Below are 24,821 nucleotides of genomic sequence, written 5' to 3'. Positions count from 1 at the left end.
ATGGTGCCAGATTCACTTGGTACCATCGCCACCAGTCCCTTCTAAATCCTGGAACTACCTTCTTCAAAATTCTCTTCCTTAGAGCTGCAGGTTACAGTCTGCCAGTGACAGGAACTTGCCTAAGATTTGGAAGGCAGAAGCGAAGGAGAGGCCATTATTTCTGTAAGGTCTTGGTAGTCAGACATAGTAGGCATCCAGAGATCTACACTGCAATGCACCCATGGCTTTCTTCCCCTGCTCCAGTGCTTCAGGCTATTTCTCTGACCCCCCCATCACAGATCGTTACTTCTCCCACATTTGTGTTAGCCCAAATTTGTTCTATTAAATTCCTTATTGCCACAATATATACCATGGCAGTTCTACTGACCAAACCCATACTGATAGAACAATGTCACACTATTCAATTAATCTATTTAATAAGTGATGATGATCACAATTTCTAAGTCCCTTCCAGATCTCTAAGTCTCTGAATCTAGAGTCCTTTTAGTCCAGCATGAATAATAAATAGCAAGTTAATGTATGATGTGAAATAAAACATATTTCATATTTATGAAATATAATTTCGGGTGTGAAATCACAATGTATTATGTGAAATAAACACAAAGTGGAGTATATTCACAAATAATAATCACTTTTTTTTAATAAAGCAAAGATTTTTAGAGCAAGGATTTTAAAAAGAAAAGAGAAGTGTTGATCCAAATTTAACTACTTAGGGAAAATACTTATGGTATGGGCGGGGCATTGGGGGTGGAAGTGGGAATTTTGCAGGATACAGAAAACTGACCTTTGTTGCCTTCATATTGTAAAAACTGAACCAAAAATTGGGCTGACTTACTATATTGTCCAGTGGCCTAGGATTAAGATGAACCATCTAAATTTTTCCAGAGTAGAGAAGAAGAAGAATGAATGTTCTGCCTAAAGACCTTTGCTAAACCTACTTTTATTAGATTAACTGTCTGATGGTACTCAGTTAGGAAAAACTAAGAACTTGGAAGTTGACAAAGTATAATGGGATATGACCTGATAAAGACTTCTACATAACCCAGATTAATTAATTTATTTTAAAGTACTAGAAAAATAGACCAATATTTTTGCAAAGACACTAGCTAGTTTTTTTTTTTTTTTAGATTTTATTTATTCATTTGAGACACAGAGATACAGACAGAAAGAGAGAGCATGAGCAGGGGGAGAGGCAGACAGAGAGAGAGAAGCAGGCTCCCCGCTGAGCCAGGAGCCCGATGTGGGGCTTGATCCCAGGACCCTGGGATCATGACCTGAGCCGAAGGCAGACACTTAACCATCTGAGCCACCCAGGCACCCCACACACTAGCTAGTTTTAAAGGAAAGAGTAGAGCTGAGGTGGTCAGAGCCTGAAGATGTGTTGTTTTGGCCAACGCAGTGGTTTTAATTTTTTAAATCTAAATGTCTTAGGGTGAGTCTGTAGTCTCTACTTTTTATAATCTCTACACCCCTCTTCTTCATAGATGTATATGTTACTTATCTGACCCTGAAGTACATGAGTTATGGATAGGCTTTAAGATTTATTGGGACTAAAGATAGAAGTGGGTTGGAATGACCCTGAAATTATAGATTTATAAATACTATAATTGATATTGGAAAAATACATTTAATATGTAAATAGTTGAAACAAGGCTACTGAAAGTCTCCATTGAAGTATTAGTCTTAAAATATATATATATAGGCACCTGGGTGGCTCAGTTGCTTAGGCATCTGCCTTTGGCTCGGGTCATGATCCCAGGGTCCTGGGATAAGCCTGCATTGGGCTCCTTGCTCAGCAGGCAGTCTGCTTCTCCCTCTCCCTCTGCCTCTCCCCCTCTGCTTGTGCTCTCTCTCTAATAAATAAAATATTTAAAAATATATGTATATTAAATATGTGCTCCCCCAAAAGAGATATATAAAAAATAAACCTGAATGTTAACCATTGTTATTTCTAAATGACGGGCTTGTGGATAATTTTTATTTTCTTCTTTGTTCATTAGTGAATTTTTCAAATTTTCATCGCTGAACATGTACTGCTATAATCAAAAATTTTATTTAAAAACATATAATTGGTAAATTTAAAAGTCTGGCAACTAGGAAAGGAAATAATCTCAGCTTTTTGTCTATGATTTCTTTCTTAAGATTCCCTATCTGGTCACTCATTAATACATACATTTGTTTAATTCTTTTAACATTTTTTCCTTTAGTTCTTTGAACATATTTACACTAGATGCTTTGAAAGATTCTGCTAAATCCAACATCTGGGCCTACTTTGAGTCACTTTCCATTGACTGAATATGAATCTCACTTTCCTAAATATGAATCACACTGTTGTGTTTCTTCCTACGTCTAATAATTTTTGGTTAAAAACTAGACAGTGTAATAATGTGTTACAATGATTCCGATAATGGGGACACCTGGGTGGCTCAGTCATTAAGCGTCTGCCTTCGGCTCAGGTCATGATCCCAGGGTCCTGGGATGGAGCCCCACATTGGGGTCCCTGCTCTGTGGGAAGCCTGTTTCTCCCTCTCCCACTCCCCCTGCTTGTGTTCCTGCTCTCACTATCTCTCTCTCTCTGTCAAATAAATAATAAAATATTTTTTAAAAAAAGAATGATTCTGATATGTTATGTTCTTCTAAGCATTACTGGATTTCCCTTCTAGTCCCTGAGTCTAGTTTGCCTAGACTCAAACTACAGACTCTTGTCTCTCTCACAGTGTAGGGCAGCTCATATCTTTGCTTTTAGCAAAGCTGGTTCTTTCAGCTACCAACTATTGCTTTTTAGCTTAGCCGTTAGGGATCATCCCTGCACCTATGTAGTTTAATGGTCAGCCAAAGATCTGAGCAGAACTTATACCCAGATTTTGGGGCTCATGCTTTCTACTGTTCTCTTACTGTTGGAATTTCTCCATAAATTTTTACCTGTTCTGTCAGCTCCAAGCTCTGTTATCTAATAATTCAAGACAATAAAACTTCCACTTTCTGCCACTATATTGATGTACAAGTCACAAAAGGCATTTGGTCAAAAAAAAGAGCAAAAAACTCACAAATCTTAGCCAGTGTATTTGTCTTTCAAATATAGGCCCCTCTTATGTTTCTGTCTAGTTGTTTTTTTGTTTTGTTTTTTTTGTTTTTTGGCTTTATTTTTTGTCAGACTCCCTGACCTCTGTCACCTCAAACTTGCAAGACTGTGGGTTTTCTGCCACATGAGATCCAAGGACTGGGGAAACTCCCTCAGGCAAAAAAGCTACAAACTGCAATTCTTACCCATTGTAGACATGGTCTTTTAAGGGTGAACTCAGTTTCTACCTGTTTTTGATCACTTTCTATTGCCTTCAGTTCGTCTAGGTTCTCTAATCGTTAATCTCTGGAAAGGTCACTCATTACTTCATTTTGCCATTAACTGGAATTAGAAACCTTATCATATATTTTTTACGTGCTTGAAATATTTTTATAAAACATAATATGGCAAAATACACAGATACATACATGCATACACACACTCTGATGTCTTTCTGAATGTGCGGGGGTGATGCCTATGCTCATAATCTTGATTGCAGTAGAGGTTTCACATGTACATACTATGTATTGAAACTCATCAAGTTGTGGACTTTGAATTTGTGTAGAAGATTTGTGTCAATTATACCTCAGTAAAGCTTCAAAGAAAGGGGGGAGTTAGGAATCTAGATGACTGAAACAGTTTTAGATTAAACCTAAGTAGTTCCATTCCCCCAAAGCTATGGCTGTAGATTGGTATTTATAACTTAAGAAACATACTCTATGAACTAAGAGGAATATGCAGTTTCATTTGTATCTAACAATCAGGTTTTACGACAAGAACTGGCAAAATTGATAATATGCCAAATTTAGGAAACAATACTGAGACTGTAACTATAACAAAATTATGCCATAGTTATTAATATCATTATTTGTGGTTTAATTTTTCTTTATTTTAGAAGTTTTACAATTTGAACTGGAAGTCTAACTTAAAATTATTAGGGAAAGGTTTTGCCCACTTTTTCACATCCCTCTACTGGAATGTAAGCTCAGTGAAGGCAGGAACATTTTCTGTTTTATTTATTGCTGATTCCCTAGCACACAATAGCACTTGGTATATTGTAAACGGTTTGAAAATATTTTTTGAATTAATGAATTAAAAAGGTAGAATGTTACAAAATAATTTCAGAAATCAAGAGTTCTCTGAGAAGACATTTGAGGCAAGAGAAATCAGTTTTGCCTAAAGTGGAAAAGTGCTAATTAAACTGTACTAGGCAATTTGCTCCTGGAAAATAGATTTATAGGCTTTAAAAATATGTTGTCTTTAGGACAGTGGATGCCATTTTTGACTCTTTTATATCTAGCATCCAGAAGGAGAAAATTTTAGACCTCAGATAATAGAACTTAAACCCAACAATTTATAGACTCACTCTACTTGGATTATTTTCTAATTATATACTACTGTTATATATCCACAACAATTATCTACCATAATATATATCTACTGTTGAAAAGATTAAAATCAAGAAAAAAATGTTCAAGTTAATCATTATAATTTAGAGATAAATTTTGACTCAAGTAAGAGGGCAAAATAAAGTTGATTTGAATTCATCATTATTAAATCTTCCTTGTTAAAATAGGAAATCTTTTTACCGAAATATCTTTTTATTTTGGAACATTTAATCTTTACCTTTACAGAATAACAAGTTTCAAAGACAACTGTCCTTCCATGATTGAGTAGGCTATATCTGATATCTTATGTTTTAAGTTCTCGATCTATATACTTACCCAAAGCCTTCCTTATAATCCTATAAGCTCATTTACCCTGATTCTCCTGCAGACAATCATACAAATGAGAAAAGACTCTCTAACGGGACAAAAAGATTAAAGTAATCATAGCCTGGCCCTCTATAGCTATAATAATTTTTACTCCTACTTTTACAAGTGAAAATAAATACTACATAGGAAAGTTGTAAAATTTTTAAAAGAATTATTTTTTGACCATAAATGAAAAGGCTAACTTTCAAATAGTACTTGTTTTAAGTTAAAAAAAAAATTATACTCATTGACCCTTTTCCCTGGAACCAGGGAGTACAGGTACGAATCCGCCACAGCAGTCCCAATTAAAGACAATAGACAACTAAATTAAGGTAGTGGCAGGTGGGGCATAAGAGGAAGGGGAGAGGGATTTCATAGGTTGAACTGACAGCCTAGACATTAACTGGATAGAAGGGAGGGGATGAATGGTAAGAAATATAGAAAGCACAGGTAGAGTAAGAGAAAATAATGAATTTAGTTTTGAATGTAGTGAGTGGTACAGACAATTGAAAATTCAGCTCTGGAGGTCAGGAAGGAGGCTGGAAATACAGATCCAAGAGTTAGCAATCAGCAATGTGCAAGCAATGTTGGACTACGTGAAATTATTGACAGAGAACATGAAAACAAGGTACTAATACTTCAGGAAAACCTCAGATCAAGATAAGCAAAGAAAAAGAAATTGAAAGAGTAGACTAAGAGGAAGTCATGAATGAGGTGGAAGGAATTTAGCATGGGGTCTCAACGTCAAGGGTAATAAAAAATTTCAAGTAGAGAACAGTCAGTGAAGAGTCCGTCGAAGGTGAGGCTCTGGGGATTTTGCTTTAAGTCTTTAACCTAGGGGGTGCCTAGGTGGCTCAGTCGATAGTTAAGCATCAGACTTTTTGATTTCCACTCAGGTCATGATCTTAGGATCTCAGGATTGTGGGATCGAGCCCTAAGTCAGGCTCTGCACTCAGTGGAGAGTCTGCTTAAGATTCTCTCTCTCTCCCTCTCCCTCTGGCCTTCCCCATCCCTCTCTTCCTCTCTCTCTTTCTCTCCCCTCCTCTAAAAAAAAAAGAGAAGTCTTTAACCTAGAGTTGCTTTAATAGTTGATAGAGTATCAGAATTAGAATATAGCTGGCAACAATTCCCTAGCACTCTGTAAGAATGGTAGTACTCCACCTGGCAAACTTGAGATCAAGTTGTCTAAGCAATGAAAATATTATAAACTAGATGAATATAGTATGTTATCATAGCTTGGTGCCATGAGTTACTACTTTTCCATCTACTAATTTGTTTACTTTTTTTTTTTAATATTTTATTTTATTTATTAGAGAGAACGAGAGAGAGAGAGAGCATGAGAGGGGGGAGGGTCAGAGGGAGAAGCAGACTCCCCTCAGAGCAGGGAGCCTGATATGGGACTCGATCCTGGGACTCCAGGATCATGACCTGAGCCGAAGGCAGTCGCCCAACTGACTGAGCCACCCAGGCGCCCCCTAATTTGTTTACTTTTACCCCTCTTGAATCCTGAGATTTTTCAAGTGACTTCTCCCAGTATTTAATTTCAGCTAATCCATCAGCCAGTCTTGTCATCTCTCTCTGAAAATTAGTTCTGGATTCCAACTATGTCACACTATATCCACTGCTACCACCTTGACCCAAGCCAGCATCACCTCTAGCCTGTATTATTGCAACAGACTTTTAACTTGTCTCTCTGCTTTAGTCTTTGGCCCTCTATTATCTCTGTGTCAGCACAACAGTTAAAATAATCTGTTAAAAATATCTATCAGATCACAGCACTCCTCTGTTCAAAACCTTTCAGTGGCTTTCCATTTCCCACAACAGGCAAAGTCCTTACAATGGCCCACAAGGTGATCTCATGCCCTGTTACATTCCCTTTCTCTCACTTGGTCCCAACCCCATTGGCCTCTATGTTGTTCATTTAACACAGTGGCTCTCAAGCTTTGATGTATCGGAGTCGCTGTGGTTACAATACAGATTGCTGAGCCACACCCCCAGAGTTTGTGACTCAGTAGCTTTGGGGTGGTGCTGAGAATTCGCATTTCTAACAAGTTGCTAACCATGCTTATCGGAGACCACACTTTGAGAATCATTGATCTAACATATCAACAGCAGTCCTGCCTCTGGCCTTTGACGTTGACTGAGCTGTGCCTATCTTCAATAGCCTCAAAAAATAAAAGTAAACAAATTAGTAGACAGAAAAGTAGTAACTCATGGCATCAAGCTATGATAACATAGTATATTCATCTACTTTGTGGTGTCTTCATTGCTTAGAGAACTAAGTAATTTTTTCAGTTTATGACTCAAATATCTTATAATCAGTGACAAAATTCTTGATCTATGGAAGACATGAACTCCACCTCTCCCTTCCCAAAGAAAGGCCCAGCTAGCTCACTTTGCAGTGAGGACAATGGCTGATCAACTCCTCCCATGGGCTTTGCTTCTAATCAGCTTTGGAGTTCCCCTCTCCTAAATATGAACAAATAAAAGTAACCAGACATTTGATGGAAATATCTAACATAAAATATAAATGCCACAACAAATAAACGGAAGTTCAAATTAAAAAATTAAGATTAAATTCACCTTTATTCAGTGTTAATGGTAATATAAACAAATTAATTTGTAGCATATTCCCTTTTCAACCAGCTTCCCTATAGCAGAGCCTATTTCAAAATGGAGTGGCATGTTTCATCTCTTACTTGAATCTAAACAAATATTGGAAAATGCTCAAGAATGTTGCTTTTAGAAATATTTTCTTTGAGATAAGCTGGCCAAAATTTCAGTTTTCCGGGCAGAGTTATCAAGTTGCTTAAAAGCTTGTATGCTTAACTATATTTATCAGAACAAAGTTCATTTTCCAACAAAATGAAACTAAAGCTACCTTTTAACTCTCATTCCAATAACTTCCTTTTCCTTTAAATGTTGTCAGTTTTGTTTTTCAACACCTCTTCTTTATTCCCCTCCCTGGCCATAAACTCTTGGATCAAGTTTTACCTTGCTGACCCACCAGTTCTTTTTTTTTTTTTTTTTTTTTTTGCTGCCCCACCAGTTCTTAAAGCATAATGCAAATGTAGATCACTGGGGGAAAAAGATGGTAAATGGAACACATGTATATAATTTCACTAACTCCTAAAACATTGGTAAAACTACATAAAAGGTTTTGTTTTGTTTTTTAAGACAAAAGCTAGCGGTAAAATGGACATATATTCTGGCACAACACCAAGTGTGAAATCAATATTCAGTTGACACCAAATGTCAACATTATATAATGAACTTCTGAGATACTAGAATGTGAAATTTAATCAGATTTTTAAAAATTATATTACCATCTTAGTATTACATTTTTTAGAAATCATTTCTAGGGGCGCCTGGGTGGCTCAGATGGTTAAGCGTCTGCCTTCGGCTCAGGTCATGATCCCGGGGTCCTGGGATCGAGTCCCGCATCGGGCTCCTTGCTCCTTGGGAGCCTGCTTCTCCCTCTGCCTCTCTCTCCCTCTGCCTCTCTCTCTCTGTCTCTCATGAATGGATAAGTAAAATCTTTAAAAAAAAAAAGAAATCATTTCTAAGCACTGAGAGCTACTAGATCGATCCTATGGTCACTATACTTCCTATATGTAATACTATATAGATGCCCACTTTAAAACGAAGTCATTAGAGAATCAAGATTGGCTTGGGCTAGTTTTGCCAATTTAGATACTCTAAGAATGATGGTGTTACCAAATTACTGGACTTTCTTTCCTCTCATTATAATTGATGAAAGATATTTCCTCTTTAATTCTTAGGTTTGAAGATTTGGTTGATGGTGATAATGTAATTTCATTAAGTAATTCCATAAACTGAAGTTTTGTACATTGCTTGATGATGCTTTCTAAATATTTTCAGGTAAGTCTAAGATTGCTGTCCTAACATATTTTTAAAAATATTTTTACATGTACTTAATGGCTTCACATGATCGCTTGAGAAAACTTTGTCTTTAAACCTTGGATCTAAAAGTTTAACAATGGAGCAATGTAACTGGCTTCCATGATGCCAAAAAGTAATGAATTTCCATCTGTATCCTATCACCAACACAGTTGTTTAGCTTCTTGATTACCTTTAGATATGCAAATTTTTTGCCCCAGGTTCATAGATGGGCTTATCTGCTGTAGCCTCTTTATGCAAACAAAAAAACCCCTAACTTCATATACTAAAGGTACTGCAATTAGTAATAACCTCTGACAGCCTAATTTTTGACTAACATTAAATGCGTAGATGGTTCACTGAAGTGAACCCCACTAGCAACATGATTTTAACCAACATAATTTGGTTGCACAATGGTGAACCCCCAACAAACGTTACAGTGAGAGAATAATGTCCTTTGGGCTTCTAAAAATAACTCAGAACCCTGTAACTGGCAACATTTAAAACATTTAGCATATGTAGCTAAAGCCTTAAAAGAATGCATTTTTTTCCTAAACAGTTTTAGTTACAATCCTAGAATATGCCCAAAAGAAATAAAAGAATGCAAAACTGTATGTATAAAAGTATTCATTATAACATTGTTTATAATAGCAAAACATTAGAAAGAGCCTATATATCCAATAATAGATGATGGACTAAATTGTAGGAGAGCTATATAAGGGAAAAGTACATAGCCAATAAAAATAATGACATAGGTTTATATTGATATAGAAAGATGATCATGGTATATCTTCAAATGGATATCATAGATTTTAAGAGAGAGAATATATGATTCCTGTTCTTTCTAAAAATATACAGTATATATCTATATTATGCCTAACTATGTATAAGTATAGTTATCCAAGTACAGACAGATATCCAAGTATAGAAGAATCCATACCAAAATATTAATATATGATTATGTCTAGGTGAAGAATTTGGAGTGGTTTTAAATTTTCTTCTTTGTAATTTTTTCCCTTGTCTTCAGTTTTTGCAATAAGGATGTATTACTCTTATAACCACAAAAGGTTTAAATACCAATCAACCAACCATTGAACCATACAGACTCTCAATATCTAACTTGGCCCATGTCTTAAGCACTGATGATAATTTCCAGAATGCTCTGGATGCAAAATAGGCAAGTATACTACTTCTCAGGATGAAGGAGGGCCTATAATTCACAAATTAGCCAACCTAGAGAACTTTCAGGGTATGTTACCAGGCATTACTACTTAGCATATCCCTGAGGTCCAGAAATTTGTCAGATAGAGGAAAAAAACTTGACTGATACAAGTTCTTCTTCCCAGAAAGAAAGAGTAAAGGTAATATACATACTTAGAGGTAGGAAAAAACTTACTGCAGTGGATAATCTGGATGCCAATGTCATTTCCAAGTTCCCTTTGAGACCAAGAAGTGCAGGAACTAAAATGAAAACTTCTGTTACCTTTTTGAACACCTCCCAGTGCTGTAAGGAAAAAAAAAAAAACCAGAATTTTCTGATACTCTTTAAAAAATACTTCAGAAAAAAGACATTTCTAAAAATCTCAGCCTTTTTTCCCAATGTCGCATCTACATTTTGCAATAACAACACAGGTCATTTAATCAGTGAACATTTAGCTTAACTCTATTCTCCAGAGCTCTGAAGCCTTGAGTTGCTTTAGAAGATTGAGTTAAATTGGGAGTGATAGCTGATACAGTCACTACATCCCCAAATACCTCTAGCTTGCTCCACAACTTTGATACCCTTAAATTTTACTTTATCCCTTAATGAGGACAGGAGTCAGTATAACTAGTAGTTAAGAGCACAGACTCAAGAACAAGACCATCTGGATTTGAATCTTGGTTCCAACACTAATTATAACAACCCCACAGGAAAAGTATAGTAATATTATTATTTAATTTCACAGATGAAGAAATAAAGATTCAGAGAAGTTAAATGATTTTCCCAAGGCCAGAAGATGGACAGAGAATGGACCTCGGGAGTTCTGAGCCATCCCATGCTCTGGTTCCCATTTTAGGGTGTGAGGCAAGAGGCTCCAGTGCACAGGATCAATAAAAAAGCACTAAATTGGAAATAAGAAGATTTGTGATTCTAGGCATGGATCTGTCATAACCTCGCTGCGTAATCCTGGATGAGTCATCTGACTTTCGGATCTCCATTTCTTCATCCATGAAATGAAGATAATGTCTGCCCTGTCTAGCCCTTGGGAAAATACCATGATAATGAAAATAACATGTTAAAGTACTGTATAAAGTGAAAAAAACCCACACAAATCACTTAATAACACAATCTGCTACTTTACTAATGCCATTAAGAAGTGATTGTCCCAGTAACAGACTTTATGGACCAACATATTGATTTATGCCAAAAAACATCAAGAATGCAGCTTTGTCATTACTACCAAAACAGGTGAGAGAAGTAAAACTTAAATCCATCAGATAAATGAAAGAAAAATTCAATTCGTCCCCAAAGTTGCCTTAGAGGTTGTTTCAAATAGATATAGAACTAGGACCCAAAGAGGTTAGGAAATGTTTATCAGATCAGTCTTTGGTGGTAAAATCCTGACTCAAAGGATATGCAAGGGAATCCCTCCAGGGTTCAAGCCAATTAAGGATGAGCCTAAAAAAAGCACTGGGGGCCTAGCTGATCCCAGATTTCTTAACCTCCTAAAAAACTAAGAAATAATCTTTCCATGTTTTACGATGGGTTAAGAATTCTGCTATGCTAGTGGGATATGCCTCCTTCAGAGATGTGAGTGGTGGTGGTGATAATGATGATAATGAAAAAGATAATAGTACTAACAAATATTAACAATATTCAACATCTACTGATTGCTTGGTATATGCCAGGCACTGTTTTCTTTTGGTTTACTCATTTAAGCTTCACAACAAACCTATGAGATAGGTATTATTTTTAACAATTCAGGAATACATTTTACCTAGGTCATCATTTTAAGATCCTAGCTATTTGACTTAATTTTAGAAACACGAGAATAATATGCAAGTATCTCTATCAGTCTAGCTCCTACATGTCATCACACTTTGGATCCGTTTGGATGAACTCCTTTTGGTTACTCCCATCCTTTCCAAGTTCAATTCAAATCAAATACTCCCATAAGAATTACTGTGAAGTCACTATTATCTTAGCATTGCTATAATAAGAACTCTCCATTATTGTTTTCCTATCTCATACCAAATAAATTCTATATTCTTTTCCCTATACCTGCAGAGGTGTGCTTCTAGAAGTTCCCAAACTTTCTCAGTTTTCATGACACCTCTAGGCTAAAAGAAACACCTAAAGGTCCTATTTATTAAGGAGTTGGTCCAAACAACCAACAAGTTATTTATTTCCTAACGATTTAGTAGCCATTTATAGAAATAATACAAATACACTGAAAAAAATATTTTATGTCATATCACCATAATTACTTATTAATGGGGTGTGTGTACCTGTTGGTCACTGCACAACTTCTCAAACCTTGGAACTGGACACCACCACCTTCATTTTTTGTTCTATGTTGGTTTTTGTGTGACACTTGCTTTTTTTCACAGAACCACTGAAAATCTAGTCATCAAGAGAAATGTATGATGCAATATGGAAGTGTTGAACCACCTTGAGTCTGTAGAGTGTCCAAGAAATATCATTGCGCTTCCTTCAAAATTTTTTAAAAATCCCACAGCAATCCTGGAGTGTCCAGAGACAGCATTTGGGATATTTGAGAGTAGTGAGAAGCAATACAGTACTTAACTCAAGGAGAAGGGCTTCAGGGTCAGATTACCTAGGTTGGAATTCTGACTCTTACTACTTTTACTGTGTGACTTGTGTGATTTACCAAAGTTTATTTAACCATTCAACTGTTGAAGGTTACCTGGGTTGTATCCAGTTCTTGGCTATTATGAATAAAGGAGCTATAAACATTCATGTACAGGATTTGTGTGAACATAAGTCTTCATTCTCTGGCATAAATGCCCAGGAATGCAATTGCTAGGTTACATGATAGTACCTAGTTTTAGTTTGTGTGTGTGTTTGTTTTTAAGAAACTGTCAAGGGGTGCCTGGGTGGCTCAGTCGGTTAAGCACATCAGACTCTTGGTTTCAGCTCAGGTCATGATCCCAGGGTCATGAGATGGACTCCCCACCCCCCAAGGCTCCGCACTCCACATGGAGTCTGCCTGTCCCTCCCCCTCTGCTCCTCCAACTCATGCATGCATGCGTGCGCACTCTCTCTCTAAATAATAATTTTTTAAAACTCTTAAAAAAAAAAAAAAAAGGAAACTGTCAAGGTGTTTTCCAGAGTAGCTGTTCTGTTTTAAATTCCCATCAGCAATGTATGAGTGATACCATTTCTTTACATGCTTAACAGCATTTCAACGTTTTACTATTTTTATTATAGCTATTCTGATAGGTGTGTAGTCATATCTCATAGTGATTTTCATTTGCATTTCTCTAATGGCTAAAGATATTGAACATCTCATGTTTATTTGCCATCTGTACACACTCTTTGGTGAAATGTCTCTATGTCTCTTTGCCAATTTTCTCATTTTTTTAACTGTTGAGTTTTGAGAGTCCTTTATATATTCTAGTCTTTTGTCAGGTATGTGCTTTGCAAATATTTTCTTCCACTAGGCAGCTTGGCTTATCCTTTTAATAAGGTCACAGAACAAAATTTTATTTGATGAAGTCCAATTTATCCATTTTTCCTTTTATGGATCCTGCTTTTGGTGTCAAGTCTAAGAAATCTTTGCCTAGCCCTAGATACTGAGAATTTTCTACTATATTTTTCTAAAAGTTTTCTAGTTTTACATTTCATATTTAAATGTGTGATCCATGTTGAGTTCTTTTTTTTTTTTTTTTAGTTTATTTTTCAGTAAAGACTTAGGTTGAGGTTTATTTCTTTGCCTATGGATGTCTAATTGCTTTAGCACCATTTGCTAAAAGGGCTATTTTCTTCTCCACTGCACCTGTCTCAAAAATTAGCTGAACATATTTGTGTGGGTCCATCTCTGGGCTGCCTATTCAGCTGCACTGATCTACATTATCTGTCCCTCCACCAATACCACAGAGTCTTGACTACTGTAGCCATGTTAATCAGCTTGACATCAGGTAAATTCATCCTTTCCCCTTTATTTTTCAAACCTGTTAAAGCTATTCTCTTTTCCTTTGCATATAAATTTTAGAATATTATCTACAAAAAATCTGGAGTTTAAAAAGTTCTGTTAAACCAGGTATCAATTTGGGGAAAACTGACATCTTTATTATGTTGAGTCTTCCAAGCCATGAATATGGCATGACTCTCCATTTATTTAGATCTTTGATTACTTTCATAAGGGTTTTATAGCTTTCAGCATACAAGTCCTGTACATATTTTGTTGGATTTATATATAGGTATTTATTCTTTGAAAAATGTTATTGTACCTTTAATTTCAATGTCCACTTATTCATTGTAGTGCATAGAAATAGAATTTATTTTTTGTATGTATTGTGTATCCTGTGACTTTGCTGAACTCATGTGTCAGTTCTAGGAGCTTTTTTTGTAGATTTCTTGGGATTTTCAAAGTAGGCAATCACATCATCTGCAAATACCAAGTTTTAGTTTTCCTTATAAATCTGTATGCCTTTTTTTCCCCCTTGCCTTACCACACTGTGTTCAATAAAGGTAATGAGTGCAGACATCCTTGCCTTGTCCCTGGTCTTAAGGAAAAGACATTCATATTTCACCATTAAGTATAATGCTGAGGAAATTCCACTCTATTCCTAATTATCTGAGTTTTTATCATGAACAAGTGAATTTTGTCAAATGCTTTTTCTGTATCAGTTGCATTATCATGTGATTTTCTTCTTTAGCCTGTTAATATGGTAAATTACATTGATTAATTTTCCAATGTTGAGCCAGACTTGCTTCCCTCACTTGTTCATGGTGTATAATTCATTTTATATATTGCTGAACTCTATTAGCCAGTGTTTTGTTAAGGATTTTTGTTTGTTTGTTTATATACAGGAGATTAATCTGTAGCTTTAATGAAAATTGCATTGTCTCTGGTTTTGGTATCTGGGTAATACTAGCTTCTTAAAATGAATTGAAAATTGCTCCCTCCTCTTCAATTTTCCAAATGAGCTTATATAGAATTAGTGTTAATTCTGCTTAAAACATTTGATAGAATTTTCAGGTGAAACTACCTGGGTCTGAAGGTTTCTTTTTTAGGAGTTTTTTTAAATTACACATTCAATTTCCTTAGTGGGTACAGAGCTATTCAAATGATCTATTTCATGTTGGGTTCCTTGTGGTAGTTATGTTCTTCAAGGAAGCAGTCCAACTTTGTGTAAGTTGGAAAATATATGTGTTCAGAATTGTCTATAGTATTCCTTTATTATTCTTTCGATGTCTATAGGACCTATAGTGATATCCCCCATTTCATCCTGATACGGTAATTTAGGTCTTTTTTTTGTGTGTGTGGTGGTATTGCTCCAGATTGTCAGTTTTACTGATCTTTTCAAAGAACCAACTATATGTTTCATCAGTTTTCTCTATTGTCTTGCTTTCAGTTGCAATTTTTGCTTTAATTCTGCTTGCTTTGGGTTTATTTTGTTCATCTTTTTCTGAGTTTGAGATGAGAGCTTCAATTGTTGATTTTTTTTTTTTTTAAAGATTTTAGTTATTTATTTGACAGAGAGAGACAGCGAGAGAGGGAATACAAGCAGGGGGAGTGGGAGAGGGAGAACAGGCTTCCCACCAAGCAGGGAGCCCGATGCGGGGCTCGATCCCAGAACCCTGGGATCACAAACTGAGCCGAAGGCAGATGCTTAACGACTGAGCCACCCAGGCGTCCCAAGATTTTTCCCCCTCATTCTAATGTATGCATTTAATTCTATAAATGTCCATCTATGTATTGCTTTACCTGTGACTCACAAATTTTGATGTTACGTTTTCATTTTCATTCAGTTCAATGTTTTGTTTTTTACTTTTTTGAGACTTCCCCTTTGAACATGGATTATCTAAAGGTATGTTATTTCCAGGTATTTGGAAATTTTTCTGTTTTCTTTCTGTTACTGATTTCTAGTTTGATTACATTGTAATTGGAGAACACACTCTGAATGCTTTCAATATTTTAAACTTGAGGTTTGGTTTATGGCCCAGGATATTGCCTACCTTGGTGTCTGATCTATGACGGTTTGAACAGCATGTGTATGCTGCTGTTTGGGGGCAGGGGTGTTCTGTAAATGTCAATTAGATCTTGTTTGGCTGGTGGTGCTGTTGAGTCTTTCTCTATCCTTGCTGATTTTCTATTTGTTCTATCAATTGTTGAGAGAAGGGTGTTGAAGACTCTAACTATAATTGTGGATTTTTCTATTTCTCCTTTCAGTTCTATTGGGGGCTCTCATTATTAGCCAACAAAAATGAAGATCCTAGCACCCTACATGCCCTTCCCTAATATCACCCTGAAGTATTGGGGTACCTCACTACAGCCTCTTCCTCCCCAGATTTATTGAGGTATAACTGAAAAAAGTGTAATATATGTAAAGTGTATAACATGATGATTTGATATACACACACATTGTGAAAGGAGTCCCACCACCGAGTTAATTCACATATCCATTAACTCACATTGTTACTTTTTTTTGGTGAAAATGCTTAAGACCTACTGTCTTATTTAGCAAGTAATAATTATACAGCTCAGTATTATTAACTATAGTCACCATGCTATACACTAAGTCCTCAGAATTTATTATCTTATAACTGAAAGTTTGTACCTTTTAACCAACCTCTCCCCATTTCCCCCATCCCCCAGCAAGTACCATTTTACTCTGTTTCTTTGAGTTTGACTTTTTTTTTTTTTTTTTAAGATTCCACATGTAAGTGATACCATGCAGTAGCTGTCTTTCTCCATCTGGCATATTTTACTTAGCATAATGCCCTCCACATATATCCATGTTGTTCATTACAGCCCCAAACTGAGGCTTTGCGACTCTGGGTGTGTGGATGAGACCACAGTGTTTTCTGTCATGGTTGGCTAGAGTAGAACAATTCTTGTCTACAAGGTTTCTGTCACACTAGATTGCCCCTTTCCTAGTCCTTTAGCTAGAGAGAGCAGGTTTTTTGTTGTTGTTGTTTGCATCTGTTGGTATTCCCAGGTTGCTGGCTTCTTTAACTCCAAATCGGGATATATGAAGCAAAAAGGGCCTAGCCAGACTATCTTCTTTCCACCTTTCACAGAGTCTTCGTACGTTTGATTTATATAAAATTTCCAGGGTTTTGTTTTGTTTTGTTGTTGCACTTAATGGGCAGGATAGGTAAACGTACATTTACTACAGCTTCCCAGAAGTCAAAGTGCATGTATTATTTTTTAAATAAAATCCAGATCCATGACATCAGAGGGAATGCTAGTGCCTTCCTGAGATCACAGCTATGTTAAAAGAGATATTTTCTCTTTAATACAAACTCTAAAACGATAGCTATGCTTTATAAGGAGAGACAAACATGCTAATGACTTCCTAATTTTGTGAATTGAGAAACTGATGACAAAAATTAGTCTAACATTGATACTGCCCTCTTCCCTTCTCTTTGCACTTTTAAAACACTGGCATTTTGTCCACAAAACTTCAATAAAGTATCCGTTTTCTCTCTGACCGCTCTACTTTCCATATCAGAAAAATAGCCCTCACTCAGAGTTCCATGGTTAGAAATACGGCTTAGGTATTGCATCATTCCATCTGAATTCCAAAACACACACAGCAGTAGAGTAATAAACAAAGGAATATTTGAGAGCTATACTATCCTCTATTTCAAAGGAATATTTTCAGCACTGCAACGATACTGTCTTCATAAAACATAATAGGATCTCAGGGTTTGGCAGACATCAGTTTTCAATAATATTCTAATGATCAGTATTAATTTACCTAGGAATTACTGGAAGTTCCAAAGGTATTAGCTCAATTTACTTACATTTCTTTTAGATGGATGGGTAGCTAACAGTAATCTCATTTTACAGAATCTTATAATAGATTAGGTCTATGGACAATCCAAGATACGCATACAACATGTTATACAGAGTACAGGATTTATCCACAAGACAGGGCTCTGCCACTGACAAGCTGTACATTCTTGGGCTAATCATTTAAAACGATTTGCTTATTTTTAGTGAGGGAAGAAAAGACAAAGAGCTTGGACCAGGATATTTCCAATTCTGAATCCTATCATTTAAAACTCTAAGTTTGATTATCAAAATTCAGGAATATTTGTAACAAAGTAGAGTTTATTTCATTTCATTCATTATTGAACAAGGAATTATTGAATGTCTGCTCTGTGTAAGGCATTAGGTTGGTTTTCTGGACTGGGCCCTACTTAAGTGGGACCAAAGACTATGTGGACTAACTATCCCACCCAACTCCATTTACCAGTAGTAAGGGAACTTACATTACTCGAGATTCATAGTTCTCAAACTGGAGCCCACATCAAAATCACCAGAAATAATAAAGCTTGTAAAAACAGTTTGCTGGACCTCACCCCAGGTTTCTGATTCAGTAGAGCTGGGATAGAGTCTGAGAATTCGTGTATCTAAGTTCCCAGATGATGCTGATGCTACTGGCTCAGGGAGCACACTTTGAGAACCACGGTCTCAGATAAACAAAAAGACCATGGAGGAGCCAAGTCTTGTATGTGAGGGGTCACCACACTAAAGGTGCTGTTCTTACCTCCTGTGCATACTTTTCCATCTCCATTTCCTTGAAACAATATCCACTCCCTTCCACTTGAGAAGCAGTTAAATTCCTATTCTTTGTGCTTCTAGTGAAATTGCTGATCTGAGTGGTCATCTGTCCCCTGAGATAGAAGTGTAACTCAAACAGGGCTAATCATATTATTTTATCTCCCTAATCACATTGACTGGTCCCCCAGGGGTAAGCATGTGACCAATGACAAGCCAACTGAAGAGTTCTTCCTTAGAATCTTCCAAACTGAAGACAGGATAGCTCATTCTTTCCCTTTGTAGAAGAAACTAAAAGGATATGACCCCACAACTGTCAGGACCTATGTGCAATAGGAGAGAATGCGGGCAACAAACAAAATGGAAATTGAAATGAGAGACAGAGAGAAGATAATCATAAAATTAAGTCCCTGATCTAGTTATATCTGAGGTAGGCTGTACACCTATTCTTCCCAGTTACAAAAGACAATGCATTCTTTATTATTATTATTGCTTAAATTAACTGGTTAGTTGGGTTTTAATTTCTTACAACAGAAAAGTTCTGACCATAGAAGGTGATCCAAAGATAAGATATGTCCCCTATAAGCAAGGAGATAGTACAGTAAGTAGTTAAAAGCCTACTTGGGTTTAATTCAGCCACTTCCCAGTTAAGTGACCTTAGGCAAATAACTTAATATCTAAGCCTTGTACATAAAATGGAAATAACACCACCTACCTCAGAGTCTTCATAAACATCAGGTGCGATAACTCACACAATGTACTGATAAAGAACATTCAATGAATGATACCTGTTAATACCACACCACTTACTGAACATTGATCTCCCAGGTACTATAATTGTGCTTCACAGGCTCCTGTACTAAGTTCTTTAATTTAGGGCCCAGGATGAGTAAAGCGATATTGTAAGGCACAAGCACACAAAGGTAGTTTAGACTGGGACAAACACTTACTCCCTGGGGTAAGCCTGAACATGTAAAAAGAACATTCCATATCTCTATAGGTCTTTCTGGTACTTCAGTAGAAGTCCTACAGCAATCTTCTTATTTCTAAAGGTACTTAAGCGTTCAGTCACACACTTTAGTATTTATAATCTAAGTATTCGTATTTCCCACTACTATAAAAAGGCATCAACTTTGGGGTAAAAATTCTAAATTTGAATTCATACCCTGTATTTGCTAGCTGAGGAAGCTCTCTGAGCCTCACTCATATCCCTCATTTGTAAAGTGAGGAAATATCTATAAAATTCAACCTTTGAATTATTACTCTCACCCAAAACAGGTGATCTTGGCAAATTTTCTCAGCAAACATCAATTAACCACTCCAAGCTGATTGACAATTAAATAATAAAAGTAAAAGAAGAGAGGCAGGGCCAGAGCAGGTCTTACATAAAATAGGGAATAGATGTCCTAATAAATAGAAAGCAGATAATGGCCGAGCAATCTACCCTAATTTGCCGACAGCCACATATTAAAGTACTGCCTTAAGACACTAATGGCTGTTTAACTCCTTATCCTGAATTTGATAATCCAGCTGAGGCAGCACATGTAACAACACCTGCTAGGGACTGAATCGTGTCACCTTCATAATTTCTATGTTGAAGCCCTAATCTCCCCCTGCTTGTGTGTGTGCTCTCTCTGTCAAATAAATAAATAAAACCTTAAAAAAAAAAAAAAGAGGTATGTAGCCCTTAAAGGATTACAAAAGCTTTCACATGCATTAAGTTTGTATAATGTGTAGTGGTTAAGAGCATAGATATTGAATTTGGATCAAGATCCAATCCTCAGCTCTAACACCTAATAACAAAGTTGTTTTTTGTTTGTTTGTTTTTTTATAAAACAAAGACAATAGCACCTTCCCTACAGTTTTCTTGTAGGGATTAAAATAGATCATGTACGTAACGAGCTTAGGGCAGTGCCTACAGCAAACTTCAATAAACGGTGACTGTTCAACATTTATTCAACAAACATTTACTGAGAATCTACTCAATCTGCTAGGGATGTAATGGTGAAAATTTTTTTTTAAAACTTACGAAAATAAACACAAGAAGAAATAGAAAATTTTGATTAGCCCTGTGACTTCTAAAGAAACTCAAGCTGTAAATAAAAACATTCCCCCACAGAAAACGGCAGACCCAGATGCCTTCATCAGGGAATTATACCAAATACTTAGGGACGAAATAATGACAAAGTGACATAAACCTTAACAAAGAATAGGAAGGAAAAAGAGAACATTTTCAAATTCACTCATGAGACTAGTACTACCTTAATGAAAACTGTTAATGACATTATGAGAAGGACAATTATGGGCTAATCTTACATATGAATATAGATGCAAAAATTCTCACCAAAATATTAGCAAAATTAATCAGAATTGTATAAAAAGAACAATAAATCATGACCAGGTTATCTTATCCCAGAAATGTAAGATTGGTTTAATCAATATAATTCAACACAGCAACAAATAAAGGGGAAAAATCATAGAGTGTTAACAATAAATAGAAAGCATTTGATAAAATTCAACATCCATTCATGATTTTTAATACAAACCTCAGTAAGTTAAAAAAAGAAACATCCTTAATATGATAAAGAATATTACAAAAATCAGTAGCAAACCCCATACTTCATGAGGAACTGTTGAAAGCTTTCTCTTTGAAATGTGGAACAAGACAAGCCTGCTTTCATCACTTCTTTTGTATAATGCTTTGGAGGTCCTAGCCAGTACAGAATGGAACCAAAATAAATAAACATATAAATAAACAAACAAATAAATGGTTTAGAAAGAAATACTGCCATTATTCACAGATAATATGGTTATGATGAAGTAATTCTAAAATAATTTACATATGAGTTATTAATATTAGTAAGTGATTTTAGCAAAGTTGCTAGATACAGGGTCAATACATACACACAAACAGAAAGTGAATTTTTAAAAGAACTATACCATTTACAATAGCATAAAAAGTATGAAATAACTAGGAAAGAGCCTAACAAAAATGTAAAAGATGTGTGTTTAGAAACTAGAGAACATCAGCGAGGGAAATTAAAGATGACCTAAATAACTGGAGAGGGCTATTCCATGTACATGTATCAGAAGAGTCGGCATTGTAAAGAGTAAATTCTCCTCCTAATTATCTGTAGATTCAATGCAATCAGAATCACAATTGCAACTTTTTTTGTGGAAATTGACAAGCTTTTAAACTAAAATGTACATGAAAGTGCAAAGGAAAAAGAATAACCAAAGCACTTTGAGGAAGAACATGGAGAGAACATTCTCTACTAGATACTAAGATAGTGCAGTATTCATGCCAAGCAATATAAATACACCAAAGGAGTAGAATAGAGAGCCCAGAAACACATCTGCACATAAATGTGTACTTGATTTATAACAAAGACTTTGGTTATATAATAGTGCAGACACAACTGGAAATCCATGTGGAAAGAAAAACAAAACAAAACACAATCCCTACTTCAAACTCTCTATAAAAAATTATTCCAGGGAGAGAATGATCTAAATGTAGAAGGCAAAATGTAAAGGCAAAACAAAAAAACTTTAAGAAGGTAAGAAAGTATGGAAAGATTTCTTAAGCAGGAATCAAAAAGTACAAACCATGGAAAAGTAGGAAAAAAGGCACTATATCAAAATTAAGAATTTCTGCTCATTAAAACTCACTGAGAGAGTGAAAAAGCCATAGAAGAGAGAAAGATATTTTTAATACGTATAACTAAAGGACTTGTATCCAGAATACACAGATAACTCTTACAAATCAGTAAGAAAAAATCTAACAAATAAGAAAATGAATTAAAAAAAAACTTTACCAGTCATGTCCAAATAAATGGTCAGTAAACATCATTAGTCATGAGGGAAATCCCCATTAAAACCACCACACATATGCCAGAATTTCTCAACTTAAAAAGACTGCTGATACCTTGTATAAATAAGAACACAGAGTGATGAGACCTCTTATACACAGCTAGTTAATCTGTAAATTGGTACAACCATTTGACATATACTAAATTTAAATACCTGTATATCCTAAGACCCAGAAATTCCATTTCTACATGTATATACAACAGAAATGCATGCACATGTGCACCCAGAATCTGGAAAAACACCAATGAACTCAATGTCCATCAATAGCGAAGAGAATATACTGTGATCTATTGATAACTGGATTAATATATAGCAATAAAAATCAATGAACTACAGTTTCATAAAACTTACATAATGTTGAACAAAAAAAGCCAGACACAGAGGAATATGTATTCTACACTTCATTGTATAAAGTTTTAGAAAAATTAAGTAAAACCAAACAATGGTGTTTAATGATGCACATTTATAAAGACAAAGAAGTACGGTTCATAAAATCTGATTATTGATTATCTTTGGTGATGGGGAATAAAGGGTAGCAATCACAAGGGAGCACAAAGAAGACTAATGAAGTACTGCTAAGATTCTGTTTCTTGACCTGATAGTTAGATGGTTGCTTGTGTCATGAAAATTCACTGAGTTGTACATTTTTGGTTTTTATACTCTATATGTGTTAATTTTCACAATTAAAAGTTTTTAAAAGCATATTTAAATGAAATTTTTCAAAACATTTGTTTTTATAATTTTTAACACTAAAGTTTAATATTATAAATCAATTATACACATGTTATTGTCTCAAATAGTATCAAGAAATAAGTAAACATTACACCAGAGGAAGGTACATAAGCTATATAAATATTCTAATAATCTATAACATATTAATCTTATAGATGTTACTATCATTCTAGATTAAATGTTGAGTGTTTCTTCAGAGTAATTGGTATATCAAGAAAAAAAAGTCAAACTGAAACAGCTTATTCATTTTAGCTGTTATGATACTATTGTTAACAACTTGAAATATTTCAAGGGGACAGGTAGATTTGGTCCTCTGTTAGTTTTACAGTCCATTCAAAAATTCAATATACTTTCCACCTCCCTCACTCTAACCTCCTGTCTCCCTCTTATTAAGACCCACCTGGAAAATCCACAAACTCCCCCATCTCAATATCTTTAAATTAATTACATCTGCAAAGTTTCTATTCTCCCCAACACTTTTTACTGATGGATAATTAATGCACAATGTTATATTAGTTTCAAGTGTGCAATAATATGATTCCACAATTCTATACATCACTCAGTGTTCATCAAGATAAGTGTACTCTTAATCCCCTTTACCTATTTTACCTAATCTCCCCACCCACCTTCCATCTGGTATCATCAGTTTGTTCTCTATATTTAAGAGTCTGTTTTTGTCTCCTTTTTTTTTACATTTTGTTTCTTAAATTCCACATATGAGTGAAATCATATAGTATTTGTCATTCTCTGACTTATTTCACTTAGCATTATACCCTCTAGGTCCATCCATGTTGCAAATGGCAAGATCTCATTCTTTTTCATGGCTGAATAAGATTCCATTGTATATATACCACTTTTTATTTAAGCATTCACCCACCAATGGACACTTGGGTTGCTTCCACATCTCGGCTATTGTAAATAATGGTACAGTAAACATAGGGGCACATATAGCTTTTCGAATTAGTGTTTTCATTTTCTTCAGGTAAATATCAAAATGGAATTACTGGATCATATGGTATCTCTATTTTTTAATTTTTTAAGGAAGCACCACACTCTTTCCACAATGGCTGCACCAGTTTGCATTCCCACCAGGAGTGCACCAGAGTTCCTTTTCCCCCAAAACCTCACCAATACTTGTTATTTCTTGTGTATTTGATTTTAGCCATTCTGCCAGGTCTAAGGTGATATCTCACTGTGGTTTTGATTTGCATTTCCTTGATGATTACTGATGTTGAACATGTTTTCATGTGTCTGTTGGCCATCTGTATGTCTTCTTCAGAAAAAAATGTGCCCATTTTTAATCAGATTATTTGTGGGTTTTGGTGTTGAGTTGTATAAGTTCTTCATATAGTTTCGATATTAACCTCGTACTGGACATATCATTTGCAAAATATCTCCTCCCATTCAGTTGTCTTTTTGTTTTGTTGATGGTTTCCCTCACTGTGCAAAACCTCTTTATTTTGGTGTAGTCCCAATAGTTTAAGTTTGCTTTTGTTTCCCTTGTCGGAGGAGACATATCTAGAAAAATGTTTCTCTGGCCAATGTCAGAGAAATTACTGCTTGTGCTCTCTTCTAGGAGTTTTATGGTTTCAAGTCTCGCACTTAGGTTAATCCATTTTGAGCTTATTTTTCTGTATGGTGTGAGAAAGTGGTCCAGTCTCACTCTTCTGCATGTAGCTGTTCAGTTTTCACACCACCTTTTGTTGAAGAAACCATATTTTCCCCATTGTATGTTCTTGCCTCCTTTGTCATAGATTAATTGAC

General features: G+C 35.5%; 1 protein-coding gene across 1 annotated transcript in view; it reads right to left on the bottom strand.

Annotated features, from left to right (window-relative positions):
* Window positions 1–24,821, bottom strand: part of SLC41A2 (solute carrier family 41 member 2) — a 113,575-nt gene that overhangs the window by 57,280 nt on the left and 31,474 nt on the right. Inside the window, exon 3 of the mRNA XM_034987685.1 lies at window positions 10,112–10,219. Within this exon, the coding sequence (XP_034843576.1) occupies window positions 10,112–10,219 (108 nt within the window). The remainder of the gene's footprint in view (window positions 1–10,111; window positions 10,220–24,821) is intronic.

This window comes from Mirounga leonina, unplaced genomic scaffold (genome assembly GCF_011800145.1).
Source record: "Mirounga leonina isolate KUSES-001 unplaced genomic scaffold, KU_Mleo_1.0 Mir_418, whole genome shotgun sequence".
Taxonomy (NCBI): domain Eukaryota; kingdom Metazoa; phylum Chordata; class Mammalia; order Carnivora; family Phocidae; genus Mirounga; species Mirounga leonina.
This window is presented reverse-complemented; position numbering and strand designations above follow the sequence as displayed.